Source organism: Argentina anserina, chromosome 3, assembly GCF_933775445.1.
Source record: "Argentina anserina chromosome 3, drPotAnse1.1, whole genome shotgun sequence".
NCBI classification, from domain to species: domain Eukaryota; kingdom Viridiplantae; phylum Streptophyta; class Magnoliopsida; order Rosales; family Rosaceae; genus Argentina; species Argentina anserina.
In genome coordinates this window covers 11674702-11685284 of record NC_065874.1, presented here as the reverse complement: position 1 = coordinate 11685284, position 10583 = coordinate 11674702, and the positions used below count along the sequence as shown (strand labels likewise).

Here is a 10583-nt window from a genome sequence, read left to right as displayed (position 1 = left end):
TCACTTACGGAATCATGAAAATTACGCTCAGGATTATAAAGTGAGTAAAATCTCATAGTGATGAATCTACCCTTGCGGAGATTCATAATTAAGCTTAATTAAAAAGGAACAAACTATGATATGTATATGATATAATGGATTGTGTATGTATATAATTGGTAAAATAGGTACATATATATGGTTTGCTATAATATATACTGTCATAATTTCCATTTGCCAATGTGTTCATTATAGCGTTGATATTTACTTATTTGAGCATGTCTCTTGGATTTGTACAATAACATGTGATGATTTTTTGTACGTAGTTTTAACTTGAGTTATGTTAAAACGTTTTTGTGGTCTGTGGATCTGTCTTCGGACATGTTGGTATGTCGGAACCTAGCCTTGGCCGGGCGACAGTTACGATACAGTTAAAGCTCTAGTCTGTCTGCCGGGGTACTAGCATGAGGGGTAACAGAGGTGTATCAGCGCTTATGAGTACCCATATTTTGGATATTGGGTAGCAAGTGGTTGCCCAATGTCGGGCGGCGTACTAACATGAGGGGTAACAGAGGTGTACCAGCGCTCATGAGTATCCGTATTATAAATGTAGTTAGGTAAACAGAGGGATTGCCCGATTTCTCATGAGCACATATATTTTCAAATATCATTGGACAACCAGAGGGGCCGTCCAATGACTCATGAGTGCATTTATGATTAATGCTTTATGCATTTTCTTATGTATTTATCTGCGAGTTATATTGTTGTTTACTCATACGAACTGCAAAGCTTACCGGGTTTGTGTTTACAATCCCGGTGCACCTATTCGATGGTGTAGGGGATAGTTCCGCAGGTGTGGTTTAGCGGAATCGACGGACAACTCTGAAGACTTGAAGTTGTTGTATTTTATCTTGTGGTGAGGATTGAGAGGATTTTTACATTTCTATTTGATATAATGCTTGAATTATAAATTTGGTTTGTAATAATCAATTTAACTGAGTTATACCATACACTCAGTAATGATCCGCTGTGACATTAAAATGATTTCGATTTATTGAGATTGTTTTAGAGTTTCATGGCTTCGAATTTGAGTTTCATACTTGAAATTTCAGGATTATGACATCATTTAGAAACTACAATTGCAGCTTGCTTTGTTAACAGTGTGTAGCGCCAAGATATATAAAGCTCCACCTTCGTTATATTACAAGCTATCTAGATGAACAATACTGTCGTATGTCATTTGCCACAGTTTAGCTAATCAACTAGTATTAGAAGATGATCGTGGCCCTTTGAACAGAACATAAGTTACATAGTTTAAGAGACTCGTTGAAAACTGGATTTACACACAATTAGGAGGACATACATTCGATCTCGCAAAAACAGAGAAAGACTTGAACTCATCAAAACAAATACAAACAATAGGAAACTACCATAAACAGAAAAGACTCGATCAATTCAATCACGATTACAAACACAAAAAACAGAATCAGGTGGCAACTCCCACAGTCCCACCATTTGGAACCAAAACATGAAGTAACAATGTTGTAGCAAATATATCAGCAGGCACCATAGAGCCTTTCCAGGCTTTTTTTGAAAATATGAAGCCGAATCACACCTAGCTTGACAAACTCAAAAATGACGGTGTCACCAACAGAAATCTCGTTGGCTTTACAGTATTCTCTCCAACCTGTTGACATGTCCAAGCGATCATGACTATTACGGTTCTGCTGGTTATAAGTAACAGTCTTAAGTTTAGTAGGCCATGATCTTCCATTTGGGTCTTGAATTTCTACAGCCTTTATATTCATAAGACCTTCAGTTGTGGCTACTTCCTTCGGAATTGCCTGCTATTTGGACCATCAAGCATTCAAGCATATCAAGAGGATGTAACTGAGCAATAAATCTAACGTAAAATCACCTATATAATAATTATCCAAAATTTTCACTCAAGAGCCAAGAATGAAAAGAAGATTGGCGTACTTACAGTTCACTCTATCACGTTTCATATTATTTATTTAGGAATCTCATAAGTATTGCAATTATGTATTTCATAAATTTCTTGGTGCAGTAAGAAAAGACTCAGAGATAATTGGCTTAAACTACAAAAACGCAAGTAATGGCTAACCAAGTCCTTAACACTATAGATAGTTGAGCCCTTCTCTTCAAAGTTAATTTCAGACAAGAATTGTCTGACCTGAAAATGGATCCAAATGATGTTCCCATGCCTTCAATTCTGATCTCCTTACCAGGCATGATATAATTTCCTATGAAACGCCAAATACGTATGTGAGGCATAATTTAAGAAGAAAAGAGCAGGTTAAGAAGCCAAAACGTATATACTGCAACTTACAACTTCTTCTGCCATTAATTCTGGTTTACATTTCACCTTTGGAGGTTTCATCTTCAAGGTTAATAACATCTACAGCTCCACCTTCAGCTGAGTTTCCTTTATTCACCGGAGGATGACCCCTTTTTCTCTTGGGTACTTGAACATCTTTCTCACAGCAAGTTTTGTCATATAAATTAAAAAGTCCCCAACCTGTAAAAGGTGATCCCTTCACAAAAGTCTGTCAATCATCATTGTGGAAAAAAAATGCCGTTCCCTGTCCTTTCCAGTTCCACATTCCAGCATTTTCCACAAGGGCCTTCCAGACCACATTTGCCAAGTGATGGTCGAATGTGGTTCTTGGCAAACTTAGGTGGTATCAGCTAAAACAATGTTCAACAGCTATTTTAGATTGCATAACATGCTTTCTATTATATTATATATATATATATATATATATATATATATATATATAGACATAGACAGATAGTTATCACAGATTCACAGCACAAGTTTCTTAAACAAATATTTTTCTTGCTCTTACTTCTCGTTACTTGTTTGCGGAAGATCAGTAAACTTTCAACATATCTACTTGCTAAGAAAAAATCAAGCACCCGAATTTCTTTCAAACAAAACTAGTGGATTACATAAACATGCATTAACACAACATACATACATCTTCAAATGAAGTTGGAATCAATTGAATCAAACCTATGGAAACACCTCCCAAATGTCAGTGAAACTAAGAGTTTTTAACTAAGTATACTATGCAAATGAAAAAAAAAGATATAGAGAAAAAGCAGGATTGATGTTAATTAATTACCAGATGCTTAGAGAAGTCACCAAGCAGAACCTTGAAAAACGACTGTTTTTTCAGAGAACACATAGTTGGCTTCCTACCCATTTCAAATTTGTGCTAATTAACTTGAAGACTACTTTCCAGTGTTGAACCTTCAGTTTATGCTTCAAACTAAGCTTAGTTTTGGGAAAGGCTGCTCTTTTACAAGGTAAGTTTACAGGAAATATTGAATGCAATTCAATGCTAGGCTACCAAAATTCTCAGTCCTGTTCTTCCATCTGTGCAGCATGCACTTAGACAGGGACAAGTTAAAACTCAGTTTTCCTTTGAGGACCAAAATGAGTCGGACATGACTAAACTGAACAAATATAAAGTGGGTTTCTTTGGGAAACAAAATCCAGCTTGGTTTCTCAGTACTTATATCCAAACTGTTTGGGAAGCACTTATTGAGTGAGATTCAATATAACAGGCATACAGTCATTCAAGTGCTCTAACAAAGTAACAAGTATAGCTGTTATTGGAACAAAATCCATAATCAGAAGTATAGCTGGAAATTGAAACATAAAATACTCAAGACTTAAACGTCTATAATTGGCATCCTTAATTTCTGAGTAAACCCAGAACTCAGTGCCCCGAGACCATTTGCTCAAGATTCAAAATATTTAATCTTGGATAATTTTCTGAGCAAACCACATCATATACATCTTGTCTATAAGATCAAGCAAGAGTTTGTACCTTGTTTACGACTGACAGTTGTCACCGGCGGCGGTGAACATCTCTTAGTCACCGGAGCGCCGTCGAGCCTCAGGCTAGCCCTCAGTCTCATCGAGTTCTATATATTGCAGTGCACCAAGCAACTTTAGGGTAATTTGGAGTTAAATTCCAACTGAGTAGAGTAAAATAGAATATGAAAACAAATAGTAAACTGATTTAGATTAAATATTTGTTTAACCTGATATAGAATATTTAACAAAAGAAATGAGTGATTGATAAAAGATTGAGCAACCTTAGGTTCAGAGCAAATGTTTGGTATCTAAAAATCAGAAAATAATTGTTTGATACTTAAAATCAGCGATTACAGTGAATAAAAACCTAAGAAATTCAATGGTATGGCTATATTGATTTAAGCTCCTCATTCTTATATATGCACCCATACAGCTTGCAAGGCTGCACAGTTCATTGCTAAAGCACCTTATACTTGGAGGGTGCGAAGTGTAAATAGCGCTAAGGAACATGTACTAGTACAACCTTCTTGCAGCTAAAGAATTAGAATTTCTCACAGTGACTTCCATACATTTCATGAAGCTGATTGAGATTCGTAATGTTAAGACAACTCTAATATCCAGCCAAAGGATTAGATTTGTTTATTGTCCAAGCCTTCACTTTCATTCAACAGATGCTGCTGGATTATGAGTAAGATCCAATTGCGTCCATTTCGTGCGCAGTGTAATAAACAAAAGTGTCCCGGTTTGACAGGAAAGACCACATATTAAACCAATCCACAGACCCTGAACAACAGAAGTAAAACATGTTACTATACAAGAACTACATATCAGTTAATCTGCTTCTTCCTCACTTTAAATGCAGTTAATTAACTAGCTGAGATATACACAGAAATTAAATTTATATGCAGCTGGGTGTAGATTGTGTGCTTAATTAAAACTTAAAGACTGCCTCACCTTGGCATATAGTTTCAACTTAAAGCCAAGAAGACATGCAATTGTCACACCAATCAAATAAAATGTCCCCAAGTTCACGTACACTGCCAAGTGCTGCCACCCGCATCCTCTAGCCACACCTGAAATGATCAAAACTCACTTTCATAGGCACCCAAGAAAAAACTGTTGAGTAAACAAAGTCCAAAGGTAAATTAATTAAGCAGCAGATAGAATTACCAACCTGATAAGACGCCTTGCACAGAATCAAGCATTATTGAAATTGCAAGAAATGGTGTCATGTAAGCAAATTCATCTATTATTGCAGTGCTGTCACTGAAGAAGCCAGCCCAGATATTGTGACCAAGTGCTAGCGCCAGTACAACTAAGAAGCCAAGAAGCACAGAGAGCTTCAGGGTAACAGCCATTGCATTCTTAGCTCGGTCTGGATTCCCTTCTCCCAATTCATTTGACACCCTTGTGCTACAATATATATAATTGAGTAAATATCTTAATTAGCTTGAATGCAGTATAACATAATGCAGATATCCAAAGAGATTGTTAGGAGTAAGAATGATCAACCTTGCAGCAGCACTGAGGCCATATGTAAGCATGTAAGCAATTGTTTCTGTATTCACACTGAAGATATCACAACAAATAGAAATTAATTAGAAGCTTCTTCATTAAGGTGGCAATAACAGGTTTCATGCAGGGTTAAAAAACCAGTGTAGCTTACCACATTGCAATTAGTGAAGTGGTTTGTTCCGAGTTTGGCATTAATCCTGCCAAGAGCACTAGAATCTCAAAAGCCCAGTACTCCAAGCTGAAATATCAAAATGTGAAAATTTCAATAGTGAAACTTATTTCATCCTAGCAGAACTGTAGGACCTCAGTTCATACCATATGTCTAGCAATCAGGTCATACAACTAAGTCTGATCAGAATTGGGCTTCCATAGTGCAGCCAATATCACTATCCCATTTCTTTAAATCAAGAATATAACTGTTAACAATATTACGAGATGAACTTCATATATAGTTCACTCAACGAAGAAGCCAGTTTCTCAAGTTATGCATGCCAGTGATGCCACTAACAGGGGCATTATTAAACATAAGAAATACAGAAAAACACTTACCAAACCATAGCTGCAGAGGGGAGGGCAAGTTTTAAGTCTGTTAGGACATAATGGAAAGATTCTAATGAAAATCCTTCCCATGTGTGCTCAAACTTCTTAGCGCGAACAACATACGTGGCCAGCATGAGGATTGATATCCACAACGAAATTGAAGCTGCCAGTGGAGCTCCCTTGAAACCAAGAGCTGTCCAATGTACCAAACCATATGCAATGCCAATATGAATAACTAGTGGGATCACTGAGAGAAAAACCAATGGCATGACAACAGATTGTGTCTGAAGAAATCTCAATATGTTATTCAAGAATCCATAAGCAAATAATCCTGGAATCAGATACTTAATATAAAGCGCAGCAGATTTTGAAATTTGAGGATCTTGCTGAAGTAAGATAAGTATTGGCTCGGTGTAGAACCAGATTACTGATATGATGATAGAGAAGAGGAAAGATATGATGGAAGCGGCTTGCAGATAAATCCCCAACATTCTGTATGACTTTGCACCAAATCCTTGCCCACACAGGGTCTCAAGTGCTCCACTCAACCCAACCTGATCAAAAGGAAGCAATGAGATGCTTGATCGATAATGTAATTTCATATTCACTTTCAATTTGTCTGTTCATATTCAAAGTCTTCATTTTTACCATATATACAGTTCACCAACAGCAATATTGTGATAAGGAGTATCTATATGGGAAACACCTTGTAGTACTAATGTTATGGTTGCTATCCAAGTCATTTTCCTCTTCCTTAATATCAACACTATCATATTACTCTTCCATACAGGTTCAGATATAAGTGATCAGCATAAGATAACATTTAAATGAACATAATTAGAGCAAAGAAACAGAAACGGTATTTCGATATCATTCCCAGACAATCAGGAAAATGGGAAGCCACCTCTAACCTCTCAATGCAATCTACTAATACCTTCACTGAAGTCACTCACAGAGTCTCAGATACCAAAAGACAAAGAAAAGGCTAAAGAATGAAAAGTTGAAAAAAAAATCTCAAAATAAATAGTCTAAAATGGTGCAAAAGCCTCATCAATAAGTAACAACGCGCTTACATACTAAATTCGATAGTGAATAATACTCCAACACTATTCCATTCAGTTTTCTACATACTAAATTTGATCGCAGATACAGATTAATGGAAACTTAGCAAGCAACATCATAGAGTGACAGAGATAGTAGTTACCTTACCATGAAAGCAAAGCCAGTGACAACGGCCCATGAATTGGCCAGTGTTGCCCCAGCAAGCTCAAGCTCACCAAGATGACCAGCAAACATAACGGAAATCAAAGTGATCAAGTAATAGAAAACATTGGTCAGAATCATTGGCAACGAAAACAAGACCTGGTTCTTCGCTTCCTCCACATCCAAAATTTTGGTCCACCATCTGACTCCTACATCTCCATGAACTCCCGACTCCAATAAGGGCACTGAAGTATCTGAACTTGATGTGTTCTCTGGCATCTCTATTACTACCTGGTCTTTCTTCTATTCCCTGTCCTTCTGTCTGCTGTACGGGTGGTTTCCAATATGTTGTCTCTTTCTACCTAAGAGGACATATAACTGTATCAATCTGCACATCCTGATATCTATATATATTTAGAGAGAGATTTTCCAATCGAAGAAAGAGTTAGTGAAAGAGAATTTTACTTCTGATTTTCTGGGGCTCTTTTCCAACTTGAAATATAGAGAGATCAATTGTTAGAGCTAAGCATCTGGCAGCCAGGTCTGTGGTCTTAAATATTAATGGTTTTATATGTTTTGTGATTTGAATTTGTGGTGTTTCCTGTCAGTGTCTCTAATTCTTCTATATTTATACTTGCATCAATGCATCGGAAATCTTATAGAATAGTCTGCGACTATGAGCTGCTGCATTATTTAAGTAAAGTATAAGCTGAAAATGAACCCCAACGTCCCTAATGATGTGCCACTAGGTTTAGATTTTTAAATTTATAGAACACTCTAAAAACCAAGACTACTGAATACTGATAAGCAAAATTTACAGAACTGCTGGGTCAGCTACTCAGCTTGACCGAGGGTAAATAGGCATATGGCAAAAGGCAACTATTTTACTTGCAAACAGTTCTTTTTTTTCCTGCATTTAATTTGTGTCTCAATCAGGATTTCACAGCAATCGTATATGGGATTCTGAAAGGATAGAAGATGCCTCATGTGGAGAGAAATGAAAACTTTGTCTAGGGCAATGATTTAGTCAGAAACATGGGGCTGAAATCGTCTATGTTTCTTCACAGTTGTATATACATCTCTTTCTCTAGAGAAGACATACAGATCTAGACGTGTCAAACATTACTAGCCTCCAACCATAATATATTGTACAGAAGTAATGAAATTTGCGTCTGTGACAATGTGACTATTCATTTTATGGAAATGCGTCTCTTTCTCTGGTCCACATGGATTTATTATGTCTTTGCGAATTCACCCAAGCACATACCATATGATAGATTTCACTTGCATGATCAATCTGTTTAGTAAATTCTACATAAGTTCAGAATCCCCACTGAAACAGAGTGATATAGTGAACCCGTGAAATGTTCCGATTATGTATTGCAACATTATGATCGACCATTTTCACATATTCAGGGTTCAAACTCGAATAGAGAAGAACCATTAAGCCACTTTCCCCGACTATGATTGATCATGTTCGCAAATTCAGGGTTCAAACTCTAAATTGAGGAGCATACTCGAATAGAGAAGAACTGCTAAGCCACTTGGAGTGGCTATTTTCTTCACTTATATGATATACTTTTACCCTGCATGGGTCCTTTGAAACCCAACAGGTTCAATAATTTCAGGCTTTCCAGTATGGTTGATGGTCCTCCATTCCCACTACTAGTGACTAGTGACTAGCTAGTGAGGAATCATGTAGTGAGTAGTGAATGTGTTTTCATGGCTCTGGAGACTCTTTCATCAATTATTATTGACAATGGGTGTAATAATTACCTTAATCTCTTGCTTGTATCAAAAAGAGAACATTTTCATTTGCCAAGAGGCATTTTCCAAAGTTTGCTCAGTTTCTCCTTAATGTCAGTCAGCCTCAAACCCAGACCCAAGGATTTGCATATTATAGAATCATCTAATATAGTAATAAACACTGAAATTTAATTGCATCAAATCAAAGTAGGTAAAATTTGTTAATGTACATGTTATGATCTAATCATCTATTATAAAATTTATACAAATCAAACTCAGATAATTCTTCCAAAGCTATAGAATCAGTAATAATATATATCAGATCCAGGGAAAAATGCAACATATATCTTGGAAGCACTACAACAAATGCTGCATCTTGAATTCTGGACATGAAAATTAAACAAAAACCTATATTAGAGAAGAGCATTAAGATTTATAGATCATATATTACCATAAGATGAAGGGGACACAGCCCAGTTTATTACCATAAACATCAAGCAAGCATTAGTGTAAACTTGGATGCAAATGCCAACTACAATTGGTTATACATTACTAATAGGACAAACACATAAGTGAGAAAGAAGGCTCAAGATGCAAAATGCATGCTTTCATGTGCTTTGCATCTGATATATGAAGATAGCTCAACTGCATTGTCACTCTTTCTTCTCTTCCTTCTTCTCTTCCTTTGGAGCTTCAACCTTCTTCTCTTCCTTTGCTGCTTCCTTAGCTGTAGCCTTCACCTTTGCTTTCCCATTCTTTGGCTTCATGAAGCAGAAGCAAGAGCAGCAAGGACACTGAAATAAGAACTTCATAGCTTCACCTTGTTTTCTCTCAAATAGTCCTGAGAATTATTTCTTATGTGTAGCAAATGTTAAGCTTTACCTCCCTTTTCTATCTACTTCCTTATCTTACTATCAATGTTGTTTGCTTTATAAAAAATAAAATAACAATACACACTGGATTCCACTTCAATCACTATCAACAAGGAAGATGCCTGCCTAATAATGCCAGAGCTAGCAGTGGGACTAGGGTCTGTCGGGTTAAATATGCATCCATGATCAACATAAGTTACATTATTAAGATTAATGGTGTAATAGGAACTGTTCTTGATTGCCTTTTCTTACTCTAGAGATAAATGACCTGTTAGGCAATGAAATTAAATATATATACTTCACAGTCTAAGTAGTAGGTTGATCAAATTTACTTTAGTGGATCTAATACTGAGTATGTGAAACCTAGGCTGCATGGAATCGGGTGCGGGTACGTGGAAGCGAAGCGTTTGGAAACGCGGAAGTGTTTTTTTTCTAAAAATTAAGGAAGCGGGTGCGTTTTGGAAGCGTCAGAATAATATATATATATTATAATATTTTATTTTTTATTTTTTAATTATTTTATCTAGTATTAAAATAACTGGATAACTATTAATGACTTATTTTCTAACCCATTATTATCTTTAATTATAGCATTATTACAACTTCATTTCAAAATTCAAACAAAAGAATGTACAACATAGTGTGAAGGTGTTGAGCACGTGCAAGTCAAAAAGACATCACCTAGATGAAATTAATAAAAAAAAAGTTCGTCTTCTCTCTGTCTCTCTTTCTCATATGGATTTTTTTTTCATATCTCTCCACAACTCTCTGTCTTCTCTCTATATCTCTCTCATCTAGATTTTCCTGATATCTCTCCCCCTTATTTCTGACACATATTAGATTGATTGATGCTGATCATCTTTAACCGCTTAACGAAA

General features: G+C 36.3%; 1 protein-coding gene across 6 annotated transcripts; it reads right to left on the bottom strand.

Annotated features, from left to right (window-relative positions):
* Positions 1-1275: 1275 nt before the first annotated feature.
* LOC126789258 (protein DETOXIFICATION 18-like) lies at positions 1276-7916 on the bottom strand. 6 transcript variants are annotated; one of them, XR_007671498.1, is made up of 12 exons: positions 7553-7916; positions 7094-7484; positions 5894-6438; positions 5496-5582; positions 5342-5398; positions 5004-5242; positions 4784-4902; positions 4399-4612; positions 3840-3990; positions 2330-2688; positions 2174-2243; positions 1276-1826 (listed from the first exon to the last, which is right to left on the bottom strand). XR_007671498.1 is itself a non-coding variant. In XM_050515376.1 (7 exons), exons 1-7 carry the CDS (start codon positions 7364-7366, stop codon positions 4490-4492), a joined length of 1443 nt encoding a protein of 480 aa, XP_050371333.1. In that variant the 5' UTR covers positions 7367-7916; the 3' UTR covers positions 4006-4489. The 6 variants fall into 6 exon arrangements, 1 of the variants encoding a protein (XP_050371333.1); XR_007671496.1 differs by having other exon boundaries at positions 7094-7449; XR_007671499.1 differs by having other exon boundaries at positions 1276-1823; positions 7094-7916.
* Between the last annotated feature and the right edge of the window lie 2667 nt (positions 7917-10583).

Coding starts and splice junctions, on each gene's coding strand:
- LOC126789258 (XM_050515376.1), bottom strand. CDS start 7,366: ATGCCAGAGAACACATCAAGTTCAGATACTTCAGTGCCCTTATTGGAG. Junction 5,583..5,893: donor CCCTCTGCAGCTATGGTTTG/GTAAGTGTTTTT, acceptor TTGATATTTCAG/CTTGGAGTACTGGGCTTTTG. Junction 5,399..5,495: donor ACTTCACTAATTGCAATGTG/GTAAGCTACACT, acceptor TGATATCTTCAG/TGTGAATACAGAAACAATTG.